This window comes from Macrosteles quadrilineatus, unplaced genomic scaffold (assembly GCF_028750875.1).
Source record: "Macrosteles quadrilineatus isolate MER2022 unplaced genomic scaffold, UCM_ALF_1.0 Scaffold_1__1_contigs__length_201487025, whole genome shotgun sequence".
NCBI classification, from domain to species: domain Eukaryota; kingdom Metazoa; phylum Arthropoda; class Insecta; order Hemiptera; family Cicadellidae; genus Macrosteles; species Macrosteles quadrilineatus.
In genome coordinates, this window is record NW_026542594.1 from 149,344,674 (window position 1) to 149,364,889 (window position 20,216).

At 34.5% G+C, this 20,216-nt stretch overlaps 1 protein-coding gene across 7 annotated transcripts in view; it reads right to left on the bottom strand.

Annotated features, from left to right (window-relative positions):
* Positions 1-20,216, bottom strand: part of LOC128987315 (uncharacterized) — a 168,233-nt gene that overhangs the window by 14,160 nt on the left and 133,857 nt on the right. For all 7 annotated transcript variants that reach the window (XM_054408111.1, XM_054408128.1, XM_054408144.1 and 4 more), the window contains 3 exons: positions 12,794-13,469; positions 12,342-12,469; positions 5,896-5,998 (listed from right to left, as the gene is read on the bottom strand). In XM_054408111.1, coding sequence (XP_054264086.1) covers positions 5,896-5,998; positions 12,342-12,469; positions 12,794-13,469 — 907 coding nt within the window. The remainder of the gene's footprint in view (positions 1-5,895; positions 5,999-12,341; positions 12,470-12,793; positions 13,470-20,216) is intronic.

Consider the following 20,216-nt stretch of genomic DNA (forward strand, 5'->3'; position numbering starts at 1 on the left):
AATCATCAATTATATCAATTATTTTAAGATGGGGACGCCACAGTGTGTGTTTTTTAACCCAAATATGAGTGAAGGATGAGTGACGCGATCTTGTAGTCTTTTAAGTGACTAAGGCCGACATATTCCTTAGACACAGCTGTTAATTAATAGCCCAAACAGCTAATGGCAACTAAGGGACCTACAGTTTATAGTGGAATCCAAACCACATTCTTGCCTTGGTATTAATGAATTGGTCTAATTATCAGGATAGTACTGCGGATAGTCGTAGTACTCACTAGTGCGGACGTTAATCTACACCAGGGAGTATAGCATCCACAGTGCATCTCCATAAACATAGACAATTTGTGACCTCCTAGTAGCTGGATTACAGGACGACACCACCTATTGTTCCTATTGGTCCTATTGTTTTGAGTTATTAAGGTAAGAAAAAAAAACATGACCGCCATTTTGAAATGGTACATAGTAATTTTTTAATACTATGCCATAAAATGGATCTTATTATTCATCATACAATTGCCAACTTTGGAGTTGGTACCTCAAGTGGTTCTAAAGTTATTGGAAGTTATATAAAAATACATACACTGATACACGGAAAACAAAGCGAGATAGGACATATGTTTATATGGTATTTTTGTTTGTTTTGGCCTTAGGAACATGCCCACATAGTTTTGGGAGAGATTTTAGCAACACCCTGTATATTTGAAAAATAAAGTCAAGTCAATCCACCATCTAAAAAAGACAACTAAGACACAGAGGTCATCAAACAAGAGGTTGCCAGTTTATGTTTTAATTGTTACAGTTTAATGTGTGGAACCAATGCCAGCCAACTGTTCTGTCATAGGACAGATTTACAAGGAGCTATGCCTACCAGAGCTTGCCAAGACACAGAGATGTTTGAGTGGGTCTTTACTTTCTTACTGCCCCTCTAATACATACTCTCTCAAGGATGGTGTTATATAGTCCAAAAATCTATCTTTTACTTTAATATTGATCATATGACTGGAATAATTTCATATTGTAAATAATTCAATGTTTACATTTATTATTAAGAAATAAACATGTATCAAGAGTTGTGTTCATATATTTTGTATTAATTTATATTTAACTAGCTGTAACCCGCGGGCTTTGCCCCGTTTGACTTCTTAATTTTCAAGATTATCTCGTTCGCATGGCTCAATCACGTCCTGGTTGAAGTTTGTTCGCTACGCTCACTCACCTTTAGGTTGGAGCTCGTTCGCTACGCTCACTCACCTTTAGGTTGGAGCTCGTTCGCTGCGCTCACTTGCCTTCAGGTTAGCTCGTTCGCTACGCTAACTCGCCTCCAGGTTGAAGTTCGTTCACTACGCTCACTCACCTTTTGGTTGCAAATTAGCTGTTGTCATAAATGTAAAAGAAATAATAGTGCTGCACCCTGTTGGTAATTTTTGTAACTTTAATGCTATTGAACATCACAGAACAGAACCAACTTGTTTAATTGAAACAGCTGTTAAGATTCAAATAATTTCATTTCTCATAAGGTTAACATGGGAAACTCCAGAGCCACTGGGGCGGAGCCCGAAAGGATTTTTGAAATAAGAATATGCCTATATGTTAATCGGGAATGTGAGCTATCATCATGCCAAATTTCAGCCCAATCCGACCAGTATTTTTCGCGTTCACTTGTCACAAACATACATCCATACATCCATCCATCCAAACTTTCTCATTTATAATATTAGTAGGATAGATGGGTTGAGAGAAGCCCGAACCTTGACCATGGAAGTGTGCATGTTTGTACTAAGACCTGGAACATTGGGGAATAGTGTAGTCATTTTAAATCAAAATTTCCCCATTACCTAAAAAAACTCTAATAAGTGTAAAACTTTGGTACGTATATTGACATTTACTTCCGGAATAACATACCAAAAGTCCTCGAAAAAAAAATTTTGTGCTATGGCCGCCATCTTGGAAAATGGCATCCAAAAACCAGTCTTTCCCCGATAACTCAAAAACTATTCATCCTATAAAAAAAACATTAAATGTACAAAATGTTCGCCAAAGAAAGAGCTACAACTTTTGTATTTAAAATATTTTGATATAATTAACCCTTTAGCCATAAAATGCAATATTTAGAAAATAAATTTGAAAATTCGTAAAAAACATAAATTGCGATTAAAAAAAGTTTTAAATAAACTAATATTAAATTTATTTTATTATTTGCATTTAAAAATTGGAATTTTATGAACAGTTTCATACCATTAACAATACTTTTCCTTTACATTTATATTTGCTGTGACATTTTAAATTGTATACTGCTGGTGCTTTCGTTGATAGACTACCATAATAATCCCATACTGAGTTCATTGGTACAAGGATGGGATATGGTATGTATATTTATTTACCTAGTGGAATAACATAACAAAAGCCCTAGCAAAAACACCTATGCATTGGCAATTATCTTAGAAATGTATATTGAAATTTACAAAAGGATTAAGACATTAAGGTGTTTTTCAAAGAATGCCGGGATTTCAAACGGTCGTTGCTCGGGGACTATTCAAGATAATTAAATTATTTAAACGTCAAATTGGAGGGAAAAGAATAAGTTTTTTTCTCATTATTTGATACTATTCGGAATGATTTAATCTAATCTTTTATTGGCATATAACTGGCAAAGTCTGTACGCTTTAAGGCGATCGGCGGGTTTATCTGATGCCTTAACTCAATATTTTTTGGCACAACGACTCCATCTTTTATAGATAACATCATAAAGTTCAACTGAAGACTTCGTCGAGCAATCGATTTTTTCGAGCTTCAGATGCAGAATTGTCGGATTTCTTCGACTATATCATCGCTTGTTTTTAGCCAGGTGTATGTCTTTTCAAAACACTTCGGTGCCACGAAACTCATTAAACCAACTTCAAGTTTCTTTATCATCAAGTAGATTTAAATTTAGTTTAATTTAGCAATATATATAAACTATGCGAACCACAGATTGCAATCTGTGTCTTCTGTTGTGCCGTAAAAGCTATGGTTCCACAGACTGCGGAATCTCCGCCAAGCGGTGCGATTTTTTCCACTGCGGAATTACAACGACACTGGTTTAATGGAGTTCCCTTGTGTGCGGTTCCACTGACGTGCGTTTCCGCATCCCGAATTTTCGGTTCCGCATTGCGGACAAATCATACTGGTCTGGTTTGCTTGAGAGCAGTGGCAGTGCGGATTCCGCCAGCGGAGAAGAGCCATCAATTATTGTAAGGTTACAATAACGGTTCCGTTCAATTTAGTTTCCTAACATCATTTCAATAACCTTATTCTTTTCGAGGCTTGTATTTTTTTATTCCTGTATCAATAAAACTACTATTTAAGTTCATATTGATATTTTATTAATGTTTACTATCACCATCGTCATAAAAAACTAATAACGTGATTTTTAAGAACTAGGTCTAACATCATTTTACAATAAAAGCAACCACAGTTAAAAATAATTAATTTGCAGCTCTCGATCGTTTTAAGTTCTCGACTTCGTCTCGAACTTAAAAACTCTCTCGAGCAGGCTAAACCTCATTTTCGGTCCTAGGTATGAAATATACTATTTTGGTATTTATGGTATTATATTTGTGTTCCATGCTCGCCGCTAGTTTGGACAGAACCGAATCTCCGCAACGTTATTTCCGCTGTCAGTGGAACCACCCATCCAGACTTACGCTGGAATAATAATATATTTATTTCCGCACGGCGGAAGTTCCGCAGTCTGTGGAACTATAGCTTAACTGTCGTACTGGAGACTGGCGTCAAGCGCATGAGTCACAATAAAGGCCTACCACCGCGCACCTGTTTTGCGCATGCCAAGTCCAAAGTTTCCTCCCTTGCTACAAGGGAAATAAAACTTAGTTATTTTAGCTTCAATTTGACTTATAAAACACTTAGTTACCTTAAAAAGAACACAAACAATTATAATTTAAAATCCCGACATCCTTTTAAAAACACCCTTTAAATCAGTGTACGACGTTACCAAAGTTAACTGCCGTAATAATAATATAATAGGCCTACTCAATTAACCAAACTTAGATTACTATCAAGCTTTCTAATAGGCTCGAACAATAACCAATGAAAGACTTAATTTCAAATAGCCTAGGTTGTTGTACAGTTGCAATGAACACCGATCCTCTTGATGCTTTGCAATTTCAAAGTAATAATAATTAAAATTCCAATAAATACCTCTCTAATTAATAGCAGAGTTAGTTAAATTTCATTAATGAATAAGTTGAGATAACCTACAATACGTACACTTACCGTTTCGATATTTTAACGTCTGCCGATACTTTCATCAAAGGCCGTAATTAAATTATCATTTACTAGACCATTCTTTTATTTAAATTATCCTATAGCTATGATTTGTTTTAATTACTGTAAGATTACTTAAATTCATATTAAGAATAACTTTATACCGTACGGATGTCTATTATTTACAATCATCACTAACATAACCTCCAGGACATGACATTTGACAGACATCGGTACCCGGCCCGGTTTGAGAATTGAGTGGGAGGAAGTAAAACAATCACATTACGTCATATAGTTTTTTCTGCGTGGTACGTACTCCGGTATCATGGCAGGGCGGTATTTTTGAAAAAGGAGACTTCTCTCTTGCTAACTCGGCTTTTTAGCTGGAAGAGTAGAGTCCTCAAAGCTACATTCGGTAAACACTACACTCGGCTTTGTGCTGGAGTTGGTAAGAGCTGAAAGTTGGCAAATTAAACTACGTATTAGGTTTTTCTTTATTAGCAATATTTAAATTCTTTCTCAGGGATTACATTATTGCGAGTTAGGGAATTGTTGAGTCATTAATATTTTTGTGATATAATTTAAAGTAGATTTTTTTCAATTTCAAGTTAAATATTTATGAATTGTTAATATTTGTGAATTGTTAGTGAGAAGGATCACTGTGATAATTACTGAATAAGACTGAATGTTATATTTAATAAAATTGTTGAATAAATATTTAATTGTTGCATCATAAACTCTTGACTTATTATTGTAGGGACACACCCTCATCTCTCTAGATATAAATAAAGGGAATACAATATCATAATAAGCTTTGTTAAGAAACAACCCCACTCATTAAATCGGCTGGCAAAGAACCTCTCCCTGAAGATAGCTCATTGCTCTACAAAAAATAGCTAGGGTAACAAAAATAACAAAAATTTTGAGTTGGAGTGTTGTAAGTGGAAATAGTTTAATTTTGTATGTAGTAAAAAACAAACCCCTTTAATACAATTAATTATGTTTTTATTCAAACAATTATCATTGTATCCTGTTATGTAATTGTCTCAATCTTATTCATCATCAGACCGAAGTTCTACTGCTTGCCAAGAGTTTCCGCGTTATTATTATTATGCTAGTTTATTATGGTAGTCTGGCAACGGCATTTAAAATTTCACAGAAAATATAAATTGAAAGAAGTTATGTTACTGGTATGAAAATGTTCAGAACAGTCTAATTTTTAAATTAAAATAATAAAATAGTTTTTTTAAATAATTTATTTAAAACTTTTTTAAAGGCAATTAATGTTTTTTTAAGAATTTTCAAATGTATTTTCTGAATATTGCATTTTATGGCTAAGGGGTTAATTATATCGAAATATTCTAAATACAAAAGTTGTAGCTCTTTATGTGGCGAACATTTTTTACATTTAATGTTTTTTTATAGGATGAATAGTTTTTGAGTAATAGGGGAAAAACTGGTTTTTGGACGCCATTTTCCAAGATGGCGGCCGTAGCACAAGAATTTTTTTGAGGACTTTTAGTATGTTATTCCGGAAGTAAAACTCAATATACGTACCAAGTTTTACACTTTAGGTAATTTCTCTAATATGACTAGACTAGAATAATAAACTTAAGAACCTAACAAACTTACTTGTACACATTTGTATTGCTTCCTCTAAATGATGTGATTCCAAACAGCATTGTACTATTGTCAATAATCTCTTCAATGGGTTGTTTTCCTCATTTACAAAATCCTGAAATAAAGTATTTAGTTGTAAACATTTAAATTGGCCAATAGAACTATTAATGTTTGCTTATATTTTCTACAGTTACCACAAAACGTTGATTTACGTGTAATAATTGTTGGTACTTAACTTATGCACCAACAAATATGTCGCTACCATAGCAAACCTGTAGACTAAGCGAATTTCCATTTGCTTGATTTGGTTTTTATTTGTAATATTTAAGGCAAATGTCAAAGTGTACCATAAACTGAGTGATTTCCAAACTAAAATACTTTTAAAATAATGAAGACACCTAAAGTTGAAGGAAATAGCAAAGAAACAAATTTCATAAAAGATTCCTTGAACTTACTAACTAGTAGATTACAGGGGCCAAACATAAATCATATATCAAATGTATCTTTAGATTTCCATTTTCCATTTGTATCTTATGATACTTATATTATTATAATATGTATCTTATAAGTCAATATTGCAGTTTTTTAGTCAGAATCTTGATAAACATTAACAACAAGTATAAACTTTAGAGATAGATGGGTCTCGAAATTTAGAGAAATTTTAATGTTTTTTAATAAAAGATTTTAAATATTCTTGTCTATTATTATTATTTTTGTATTTAACCAATCATCTGTCATAAATCAGTAGGTATTTAAAAATTTTACAAAATCAGGTTAAAATGTCAGGTTAAAATGCATAAGTGCATTTCCCGTTATGTATGAGAAGGGAAATCCTGTCTCAAAATTTTATGAGAAATAAAAAATCCCCTCTCGTCTCGTCTCGAACTAAAAATCCAATATTGTCCATCCCTAATAAACTTTTTTTCTTATTTGTGTATCCTATACTTAGGGATGGTCAAGTCTCGAAATTTCGGGAAATTTTCGGGAAATTTTAAATCTCGTTACACGAGACGAGATTTCTTTTTGGCCGAGATTTTTATCGAGACGAGAATAAAAAAAAATTTAAATTTAAAAACGCCTGCAGAAAGTCAATGCAATACCCGCAATACAGGAGCGTGTTGTAGTTGCGTTTCCTTTGCGAAGGCGTTCTTATTTAATTAATTCTTTAAATGTAAATATTACTTTAATTATTTAAATAATATTACTTTAATAACATTTGAGAAGTTTTGTTAAGTGTAAGCAGTGTGAGGAATGTTTTATTACTATAAAAAGTCAAATCAAGTAACTATTTTATAAAAATTAATATTGCTTTTATTTTATGATTTATTTTATTTTAGGATAAGTTGAAATCTATCCTAACTGATATCACTATGTTTTCTAATCGTAGGCATTTTTAATAAGTTAGGCGTGATTAATAAAAAAATGTTATGCTGATGTTTTTTAACAAAATATTGTAAATATTCTTGCCTATTATCATTATTTTTGTATTTAAACAGTCATCTAACAATGTTACAAAATCAGGTAAAAATTTTTAACGTGTATTTCCCGTTGTGTATGAGAAGGGAAATCCCGTCTCGATCTCGTCTCGAAGTTTTATGAGAAATAAAAATTCTCGTCTCGTCTCGTCTCAAACTAAAAATCCAATCTCGTCCATCCCTACCTATACTATAATACCAGCTATGTTTTAGATCGAAACAATAACTACCTTCAGGCAACAAACAACAACAAAAACAAAAACACATGGCAGTTTGGTTGAGTATAGAAGAAGCTTTAGAAAAGGCACTATCTTGTAGTTCTCGACTTATCTGATAGAATTCTGAAGAGGCATATAAATCAACTACACCCAACGCTGGTACCAAGGCCAAACTTGAAAACTGTTACATTCGGACCAACGCAGTTGTTTGAACCAATGCAACCATAAGTACAGGGTTATTACAAATAATGTTCCTGATTTTGATTATAAATATTACTGGGTTAATTTGTTTCAAGACTATTTTAGTTGGTGCCATTGGAAAGAAAAACTCATAAAGTTTCATTTCTATTGGTTTGGGTGCATATCAGCTGTTTGTCAAGTCAATTGTTGTAAGTGTTGTGTAATGGCTGAATTTGAAGGCAGGAAAGCTTTTTGCCAGTTGGAATATTACATTAACCAATCTGTTATTAGTGTGCAACGACACATTAGAACCAGGTTTAACGATTATCCTCCAAGTAACCACTATATTGGCAAGTGACACTTGAAATTTAAGAGAAATGGATGCATTTGAATGTTACTTGTAGGAGGGCTGAACTTAACAATGTGCTGCCTGAGATATGGAACAAGCTCGGTGGTCCGAATAATGACACCCCCTGAACTGGCCTACAAGATCTCCGGACATCAGCCCCTGATTTTTTTCTTGTGGGGATACATCAAAGATAAGGCGTACACACCACCATTATCAGATAGCAAACTTGATATCCAGCAACGGATTACCAATGCTATCGAAACAATAGACCTAGACACACTTTTCAAAGTCTAGCAAGAGCTTGAATACATTATTGACATCTGTCGTACCATAAGGGGTTCCCGTATCGAGCATTTACAGTTCTGTGTATCTGTGTCAAAACTTTTTGAGTTTTTCAAAAGTTGTAACCATTTTATTTCTTTGTATAACAAATAAAACTATATTTTATGTATGTATGAAATCATGAACATCATTTGTAATAACCCCGTACAATCTTCAGAAAGAGCTCAAGCTGAGAATACCAACGCCAGACCACTGTGTGAGCATCACATGCCCTCAAGATTAATAGACAACTTTTGAGAGAAGCGTGTATTGTGTGAATGAGTAGTTTTTTCAAAAATATTATTAAAATTGTTGTACATGTGTACTAAAATAAATTTAAAAAACAACTGCCTAACTGTCAAAACTCCTAATTCTGCAGGTCGTCAGTTGAATATCTAAAGTGTTTTTTAAAAGCAACTTTTAAAATTGTTTTCTGCATTACAAAAAGAGGCTGCAAGATAGTTTTGTAAGCACCACCAAAAGCAATCCAAATGATAACAATAATTGAACGTATGCGTAGTAAGCTATTTTAATTTCTCGCTCTTCGAGAACATCACTAAGTTGTCTGAATGCATAAATGTATTTACGTAGTTTATTTTTTAGATATTCAACATGTTCCGACCACTTCATCCTCGAGTTGAAAACAATACCAAGGTATTTATATGAATCAACTCTTTCAATTTCGCTACAAAAACACAAGTTGTTGAAATGACTTCCACAGACATGAATTGTTAGGTTTTCAAGTTTGTATTCGGTAGTCTTACGTAATGAAATCGGCATGAATTTAGTTTTTGATATGTTGAGAGATAATATATTTTGGTCAAGCCATTTTTTAAGTAAAAATAGGTCTGATTCTGCCTTGCTTTTCACCTCCTCCCAGGATGTTCCAGTTACGAATAATAAAGTATCATCAGAAAAAAAAATTAATTTTCCATTTGTCTGAATTTTAGAAATATTATTGATGTAAATGAGGAATAGAACAGGGCCAAGATTCGATCCCTGGACGACACCATACTCCACTGGTAGCACATCACTTGACACTTCACCAAGTGAGACAGTCTGTAGCCTATCAGAGAGGTAGCTGCTGAACCAAGCGAGCGAGGTGCCGCGCACCCCGACAAGCTCAAGTTTTTGCAACAAACGCTTTCTGTCCACTGAGTCAAATGCTTTTTTTAAGTCTAAGAATATTAACATACTTCGTTTATTGCTGAATACTGCTTAGTTTATGCTTTTATTGATAAAAAATAAAGCGTCAGAGATATTTTTGTCACTCCTAAACCCATATTGATTTTCACTTAAAATGTTGCACTGGTGGAGGTAAGAAATAAGTTGGTCTTTAACAATTTTCTCTAAAATCTTAGCGATTACACTTAATAAAGATATCGGACGATAATTATTCATGTCTGTGAAATCATTAGATTTATGTAATGGAATAATTTTTGCTTACTTTAGCATGTTTGGGAATATACCAGATGTCAGGTTAAGATTGACAGTGTGCAGGAGAGGAGCACATAGAGCTTGGATGTTTTCCTTAAGAACAAAGGCCGAGATGCCATCATGGCCAGGCGCAGACCCTGGACGTAATGTAATATGTCGGTGTGTGTAATAGTGTTGAACGCAAAGTGTGTGTCGTGTGAGTAGTCAACGTCGTTTACGACTGGAGCCCCCCCTGAATCGATTGCGTTTGCCAATTTTGAACCCACAGAAGTAAAGAAATGATTAAACTCGTTTGCTATATTTATCTTTAAATCCCTATTAGTCGACGAACCAGGTACAAATTTTTCAAAAGGGAAAGGTTCTTTCAGGCTGTCTACTACATTCTGGATAAAAAATTCATGGACAATTCCCGTACATTTAAGGACCTTTGTCGGTGTGATTACAGAATAATATTCCTGATTTCTCAAACTGTATTAATCTTGTTCTTCATTGTAGTTGTTCCAGAGAGAAAAGTAAATAATAATAGACAAGAATTAAATTTCAAAATAGAAACTTATTGAAAGTAAACAAACATATACTTTAGGTACAGCTTTTATAGTGTAACAGAAAAACGCAATCATTGTCTCCTGCTATAGCGACAAAATCCTAAATATCCCCATCGGTCACGGAAACATCATAACATAGCTTATCCGATCCAGGCGGATTAATTTGGCATTATTCGCCCTGGCACAACGTTAGGTTCTCGACTACTTTTGAGAAAAAAATCTTTAATGCATAATGAATATATTGTAACTCGGTTCTAGGTACAAAATCGGTATGGTAAGCGGCTACCAGTAAGCACAGAGTAAGATTATTGTCTTTTCATCTGCAAAGTTAATATCGACACATAGCAATCATTAGTTTATCTTAGGCTCAATTACATTTTCTTAGTATATTTTACAGCAATTTCAAAGAATCAAAATACCCAGGCCTATGCCTAATTATTTAGGAGGGCCTATATAAACTGAGTAACAAACAATGAGGTTATAATATCAGCAATGTCACTACAATATCATCATTCTAGTTCATAAGATTTTGATTGCTTAAAGCATACAACGCAATAAATAAATATGGGAAATAAAAAAAATTTAAACCTGACCGCCAACAATGTACAAAGATACAGAAAATGCAATGACATCATTTGAAACCAAGTAGGCCTACGTAGTGATAAAAATTTAATGCAAACAACAATGCTTTTGGTTTTGTCAATTGAAAGATAAAATATCCATAAAAAAGGTTTAACTTACAAAATAAGACTGTAGATTAGTTACATGTTTTATATAAAACCATAAACGGTTTTATGGCACTAGGCAATGGCCAGCGGCAAATTGAAGTACAAGTAAGAAGTGAAATTTAACAGCCATAATGGCTGTTATGGCTTATAAAACTATTATTTCCATGATAAAATATGTTTGGGATCTAATAATGATTACCCTAGTAATAAATAAATACGTTGTAAAGGAATAAAAGTGATTCAACTTTTATGAGCTAAACTACTACTGAGTCAACAATTCTTGGAAGTACTTGACTTGACACTTGATTGTCGTGATAAAATATTAATGGGTTTGAGACTGCTAATCGGGTTTTTATTGCATAATTACTCTAGTAATAAATTATGAAAATGTAAAGAAACATCTGATAAACCTTTTATGTGCTCCTAACCAACTAGCGATCGATAAAATTATGACCCATTAAAAATTTAAGGACATAGTCTGGCATTTAAGGACAATTCCCGTACATTTCATGGCCAGTAAAAGATTAAGTACAATTCCTGGTTTTCCCGGTTGGTAGACACCCTGTTCTTTGGAGCTAATTCTGCCCGAAAGATCATCAACGATTCCCCAAAATAGTTCCGGACCCCTGTCTGATTCAGAAATTTTCCCCCTATAATAATTTTTATTGCAGTTTTTATGTTTTCATTTAAAGAAAGTCGCAAGGCTCTAAATATGTTTAGCAATAATAAATTAAAAGGTTGAGTTTTAAGCTTTTTACTTAATTTTATATGTATTCCTATGCAGTAATAGTTTTGCCAGCATATCTGGAAAAATGCACACTAAATATGCAAACCAACTCCTGTTCTGAATATAAGGTTTCAACTTTCTACATTACATTAGTTTTAGAGTTTTAGATATTTTAGTTGCCAGAGCCATCTTGATTGTTTTGTTTTTATTTTGACGATTGTCATGAACTTTGTACATAGTTTTAACGACAATAATAAATCATTTCATTTCATCATTTCATTTCATTTTACAAGATTCCCGTACGTAGAAGGGGCAAACAACTAGTATATAATACAGATGGATATTATACGTATTTGCATTATATTACGGAGTGTTTCAGACCCAATATTTGAGAACTTAATGAACAAATTTAAATGCAACCAACTAAACAATGAGCAACAACAGTACAATAGTTGCACAACAAATCCAAAACCTTTACCTGAACATCATCAGGGTTAAATTCAATCATCTGTTGATATAACCTGTAGCAATTATCCCAATAGCCTCGCTCACTTTCCAGGAGAATAAAGCTCATTGTAATGTTGTTGCATTTCTTTTTGATAGTACCTGAAAAGGGTTTAAGAAAGTTTAGTGATAGTTTTAAAAATTATATAAAAACATTATCAATGTACTATTTTTATGCAGAATAAGCTGAAAGTGAGGTCTGTTCCTCTAAAGGGTGTATTAACTAAAATAGTTTTTTTTTTATTAAGTTTAATAGTTTAGTGATACGAAAATAATTCAAATTAAAACCTGTTTAACTTGATACACAAGAGCTGAGTTACCAAATTTAAAAGCACAACCTATACCTACAAATTTGCATGCATCTAATGAATAGGCTTGTTTTCGTTTGTAATATACAATTAAAATTCAGAGATTATAAACACTTACCTCCAAAACTCTGCAGCTCGTTTAGATAATGTAAACTTCCCATAGGCCTGATAATGTGGAATATATTTCTTGGATTACTTGTTTGTAGTAATTCAGTTAGCCCAGGAGTACGATTTACTATCATAGTATTGGCTAATTGCTGTTCTAAAGCTAATTTTTGGTCATTTGAAGTCGGTTGTCGTGTGGAGATCTCTCTAAGCCTTAAGTCGACATTATTCATATTGGTAGATTGCTGATCTAAAGCACATTTGTTGTCATTTGAAGTCGGTTGTCGTGTTAAGATGTCTCTACGACTTAAGTCGCCATTATTCATTTTCTGCCTATAGCTACTATGATTCTGATCCTCTCTGCGGTTTATAAGACAATCCAATTTATCTAATACAACGTTCTTGTAGTTTGTGATTAGTGGGGCCGCCAATTTCAAAAATTCTTCAGTCAATGCCTCGGTTTTGTTGTGCAAATTTATACAGTCTTCATAAGTGTCAAAAAATGTTTTGTAAACTTTGAACACAAAGTTTTTTGTAGGAAATCTTTTAACTTGGTGTATCACTGCTTCTATAAAACTTGTTGGATACAAGTCTAACTTACACCTTCTTTTATTTAAAAATTCAACACAACTTAACAGTTTCAATGACGAGCTCAAACTTGTTATTAAATCGAGAGCAGAAGTCAGTATCTAAAACAAACCAATTAGGTAAAATGTTAGTATCTAAAAAGTATATTTAAAAAATTGTCTTATTTAGGACTACAGTAGAAGCCCTGATATCCAGCCGCTTCTGGGAAGCCGATATCAAAATGTGCTGCCCATGTCTTACAGATGAGTAAATGCAAGCACTAGTCTCCCTGAAACGAGCACTATCATGGTTTAACTACTCAGTTAAACTAGTGAGCTACCTGTAAATCATTTATCTCCAATGTGGTTAGTGCGGTACATACATTTTTTGAACAAAAAAAAAGGTATTGGACAAGGGAGTTCAAATGGAAATTATGGACTATTTTAGGGCCTAATAATCTTTATGGCAAATTTATTGTTAGTGATGTTTACCTACATCTTTATTCAAGGCAATTTAACATCATGTTATCTGAATTCATCATAATACTTTATCTAAATTCTCATAATACTTATGTTAATTACCTAACCACTTTTTCCACACAAATAGGTAAAATGATAGTATCTAAAAAGTATATTTAAATAATTGTCTTATTTAGGACTACAGTAGAAGCCCTGATATCCAGCCGCTTCTGGGAAGCCGATATCAAAATGTGCTGCCCATGTCTTACAGATGAGTAAATGCAAGCACTAGTCTCCCTGAAACGAGCACTATCATGGTTTAACTACTCAGTTAAACTAGTGAGCTACCTGTAAATCATTTATCTCCAATGTGGTTAGTGCGGTACATACATTTTTTGAACAAAAAAAAAAAAAAAGATATTGGACAAGGGAGTTCAAATAGAAATTATGGACTATTTTAAGGCCTAATAATCTTGATGGCAAATTTATTGTTAGTGATGTTTACCTACATCTTTATTCAAGGCAATTTAACATCATGTTATCTGAATTCATCATAATACTTTATCTAAATTCTCATAATACTTATGTTAATTACCTAACCACTTTTTCCACACTTTTTTCATTTAACCACATTATCTTTAAGGCTTAGTGTTAAAATGGATGTGTATTGTCTTTGTATTCAATTCAATTAAAAACATCCTTACGCCACACTACACTATTTTGACTTCCCACGCAAGGATTTAGTCCAGAAAACAGCTGTTTGCTGCCAGCATAATCAAATGAGGTTTCATTGCGTACTACTGTACTGTAATGAGTTTTACCGGACACTAATCAGCTGATTATACTGTATTTGGGTGGCAATTAGTAGTAAGAAACAAAAACATAACCTCTCTTAGACCTTAACATCTCGTTTTTTTTTTGTCTAATGTGTTGAAATTTGTTGTACATTTAACCATGTCTGCCCATTATTAATTTTAAGTAGGCTCCCACATTATTGTTTTTGGCATTTGACAAAAATAAAATGGAAGCAAACAAAGAAATGCCTATCAAAGCTTCAAGGTCAAGCTATCAGTTTAATCCTTCTAGGTCTACACTGACAATCGTCTGCTCCTTAGGCCTACACATGACACATCTGTCTGCTGTGCGCTTGCTATGTCACAACATTTTGTTATTGGGTATTTTATAATCATGACAACCAGGGGTGCCCAGAGGGGGGGTACTGTGGCGCGTTTGCGCCACAGGAATTTTTGGGGGGGACTTATTTTGAGATTTTTGGGGGGGGGATATTTTTTTGCTAGCTGTCATAATGAATGTATAATTTTGTATAAGCAGCCCGAAAAAGTGTTTCTAAGTAGCTCACTATCACCACCAACAACATTTTGCCGTTCGTAATTAAGATAGCTTCTAAGAATGGTAAAAACGGACCTTGCCAGACAATCCTTAATATACCAGTGTCGAATTTTACTTGCTATATATGTTTTGGTGGTTCTTTAACTCCACCATCGTCAGGATTTAAAAAAGATCCACTTCTGGAGGTGTCGTCAGAATACGACAAACATCTAATACAAAACACGAAACTATTACAGATAAGCCTGTCAATTCGTACATTGCCGTCGGCAGGACTGGAAGTAAGTAAAGTAAACTGAATCAGGTTCAGGCATAGATAAAAGGTTCAGGTTATGGCGGACCGACGTGGTCTCTGGATTGTCGTCTGCGTTTTCAACAGCTGATATTGGACTATTGTAGTGAGTGACTGAGAAGAGTATTGAAAATATAATGGGATTCAGTGTTTTCACTAAAAAGTTTTGTGCTGTCAATAGTTTTTATGTATATTTCAAACTACTCAAAGTATTTAATAAATTTCCTTTTTTGCAGTAATGTAGAATGTCGAGACCATCCAGCATATAAATTGGTTATTATTGTCAATAATTTTGAATGGAAAAATCAATTATGAATCCCATTATATTTTCAACACTCTCCTCCGTCACTAGAATTAGTCCAATTTCAGCTTTTGATAACATAAACACCATGTCTTTCTGTCATTACCTGATTCAGTTTACTTCCAGTCCTGCCCGCGGAAATATATACACGCGTGAATTGATAGGCCTATCTGCTATCGTTTCGTGTTTTGTGTACAAACGGATTGTCTGACAAGATGCGTTTCTACCATTATTAGTCATAAAAGGCAATCCTGGGGCTATCAAAATGAATTATAAGATTACTTCGCCACAAAAACCTTTTGTACTGGTGGTAATTATTGAGAGATACTGTGGGTATTTTGCCCGACGATTTTTGTAGAAGGCAGCCTGGGAGTGGCGAGCAATAAGTCTGTCTTATTTCGTGACTCTGCCTATAATTTTGAAACAATATACTTTTTGCCAAAGTATTATTAAGGCACTTAAAGCTGTTTGAATTCTTAAGCCCTGTAAAAATTAACGCCACCTAATATATTGTAAGTTACAGTACTGTGTTGGAGTAGATTAATTCACCGAGTAGGCCTATATTGTTGTACGTTTTGAAGACGTTGTCTTATCTTATCTTATCTAACAGGGGCAGGTCGAGACCTTAAAGCACTTCATCCGAAATCGAATTATTGCGCACCCCAGATACTTAAATGCTTTCTTGTTGACCTACAAGTTGAGGCGCCCAATGAATGCCTGTAGCTTCCCAATTAGTTCATCCTCAGGAAGAAATCTACCTCTAGCCATATTTCCAAGAGTTATCGATCTAGCGTCAGAGAGCTCATTACAATCAAAGAGTAAGTGATCAGCTGTCTCTTCTGACCTATCACAGTACCTACAGATCGGTTCACCATCATATAAGCCCATCCGTTGTAGATGTTTCCTGAATCTTCCATGACCAGTTATCAGTTCAACAATTAATTTAATTCTTCGTCTGTCTAGTCTCAAGAGGTCACAGGCAACCTTTTTGGAAGGCCTAAACAGAGTAAGCTTGCTGACCCTAAGAAGGGGAACATCGACCCAGCGTTTGCGATGCTTTTCCTTGGCCCATGACGCAATCGCAGAACATACACTGTTTCGTGAGATGCCACAGAAGGGTTGCGGGCCTAACAATGATGTCGCAGAGGCAGTATTTGCCAATCTGTCTGCAGCTTCATTTCCTTTAATGCCTGAGTGTCCTGGTACCCAGCAAAGCGTAAGGTCATTTCTCCTACCCAACTCAGACACAGAAGCAAGACAATCCCACACGAGCCTGGAGTTGAATTCGTAAGAGTTTAATGCTTTTAAGGTCGCTTGACTATCAGTAAAGATATTGATTGTTTTGTCTCTGATATCTTTGTTAAGATGTTCTTGAGCACAAACTAGAATGGCAGTGACCTCCGCTTGAAAGACAGTTGGGTACACCCCCATTGGAAGACAAATACCAGTGCCTCCATTCATCCAATGCACACCTGCTCCAGTGCCCCCATTTTTGATCTTAGAACCATCAGTATAGCATTCTAAGTCACCTGTGGGTATGGGTCCTTTTCCCCCAGACCAATCCTTCCTATCTGGTATTAGTACTTTGAAAGGCTTTCCAAAGGAGTATTTTTTGGACATGTGATCTGAAGGTAAGTCCAATTCATCATTATGTACCACCTGAACAATTTTAGAGTGCCCTTTATTGTTCCCTGAGGCTATCCATAAGTTTCCGCATCTAAGGCGTTGGGCTGTTTTACTTGCTACCACCTTAATATAAATGTCAATAGGTAGCATGTCAAGCAGACAGTCAAGTGCCGCTCCAGGACAGCTACTTACTGCCCCAGTTATCATAATAAGAGCAAGCCTCTGAACTCCTGCTAAAGCTTTAACAGCTATAGTTGATTCCATCTTTGGCCACCACACAAGCGAACCATATGTAAGGGCGGGTCGAACAACAGATACATACAGCCAGTGCATAAGTTTAGGCTGTAACCCCCATGTGCCACTTACCATCCGCCTGCATGCCATAAGGGACCATTTGCCACGCTTAATGACTTTTTGAAGGTGTGGTCCCCAGTGAAGTGATCTGTCCAAAATTACACCAAGATACTTCACCTGATTCTGCAGCTCTATTACAGTACCCTGCAGTCTTAGTGGGCCGATCCCATCCAGTTTCCTCCTTCTTGTGAAGGGTACCATTACAACTTTCCTGGGATTTATAGAGAGCCCAACTTCCTGGTGTTCCTAGACGTTGTCTATTGCAATACTGACTGAGCACACATATTGGCTGACAATACAGATTCTGAATTGTAAATGGAAAAACATCTAATTCGTCCATTAGTTAGATTTATATTGATGTATTGTTAAATGACGTTTCATATTAAACATTTAATTTTGATTATCAGCAAGTTTGTTTTTCGTACCTCAAGTTTACTAAATACTTTAAATGCTTGTTTTATGAGGTAAAGGGATTAGGGAAAATTGTCAGGTAAATTGGTGAGGGGAGGGTAGGTTTAAATAGACGGCAGCATAAATTGGGGGGGACTACTCCTTTGGCTTGGGGGGGGATTGCGCCTCTGGGTTTGGGGGGGGATGGGCACCTCTGATGACAACTTTAGTAGCCTGTGATTGGGTGTTTAGTAACCATGGCAACTTGTTGAATGATAGGATTGAAGAGAAATTTAAGAAAGAATAGAAGAACAAAGAGAAAGAATAAGCGATGTTTTTATGACATTGTTATCTTTATCGGTGTATTTTACGACTGTTGTTATGCTATAAGAAGCCTACTATTATTCTATACTTTTTTATGCGTTATCTAATGTTTTTATCAACATTCTTCTGTCCTGAAACAGCGTATCAGTAGCATATGACTAGCAGTAGCTTACTAGACTTTCTGTTGTTCTGTTCTTTATTTTGCTGTACAATGTTTGGCAATTTGTTTGTTTGAGTAAAAGTTTGAAAAAGCTTTTATTTTAAACGTTACACTTTTTATTACTGAACCAAGGGTAATGACATAACATAATTATCATGATTGCGCAATAGCCTACTAATTGTATTTTTATGATGTAATATGCAAATTATTACATTATTTATTTTATGAGTTGGAATTAACTGTTTTATGCCATGTTGGATTAAACATGGTTATCAGTTATCCATGGTCTGTCCAAATACAGTTTTACTATGTTTTTATGTCAATAGACGCGTTCCTCTGATAATCCGACCTTTTTGCTGTTCTGACCATGCTCCCGGTCCCGTAGGTGACGGATTAGCGAGGTTCTACTGTATGGCGTAAACTATAGTACGTCACTCGTCCAAAATGTGTTAACCGGACTCATATGGTAATCCCGTACTCGACTTTGTCTCGCACGGGAACGACCACACTCGTCTGGCAAACACTTATTTTCAGGACAAGTAATGTAATATACTATTGTTTGTTTCATGTACAGCAATACAATAAATAACGTCACAGTTCCTTAATCTAACTCAGTACATTGCATTGAATTGTTCAGTTATGAAGTTGACAGATACGTAGCATTAGAATTTACATTAGTCAAATCGTACAACTCTTCAAGAGAGTAAAATGCATTTCTGATAAAAAAAACTATTTTCAATATTTCTTTTGGAATATGTTTTAAAAATACAGAACCGGCATATGATGGTTTCTTTTTATATAGCTCAGAATTGTGAAAAGACTATGTTTTTTTTTCTGGTGTTGTGGTTATGTATATTTTCATGTGTTGTAAAATTGGCTTTATTTTTCCTGACATGCATAATACACTCAAGGATATACAAACTATAGACAGTTAATATATTTTGGTTAGCCTAATAAAATGCTCCCTTACGGATTCATCAAACTCGAGCTATTTAACATGGCTCTTATAGCTCTTTTTTGACTAATTAAAATTTCACAAAGGTTTTGTTTGGTTGTACCTCCATACACACAAACTCCATAAGATATATGGGATTGCACATGGGCATGGAAAACATTTTTTAGAACTTTCGAATTACAAAGATAATATAATCTTTTTAAGGCATAAATTCCTGACTTTATTTTTGCTAAAAGATTGTCTATATGCTGGTCCCAACTAAGATGGTTATCGATATAAACTCCCAAAAATTTTGATTTATCTACCCTTTCTATTATATTATTATCAATAAAACCACTAATCCTGAATGTACCTGAATGTTAAAATCATTCTTGTTTTGGTTTTGTTTTGTAGTGAAATGAATGTAATTAGTCTTCTGCGAGTTTAATATTAGATTATTGGAAGGAAAAAAATCCTGAAGTTTACCTAATTCTATGAATAAATTTATTTCCATTTCCAAGCCAGTAATTGCAGACATAATAAGATTAGAGTAAAATCTGCATATAGTATAAGTTGATTTTTTTATGTCCTTAAGTTTACTTAGATAGTTTGGCATATACCTGATGTAAATAATAAATGATAAAGGTCCAAGTATTGGCCCTTGTGGTACCCCGTGTTTGATT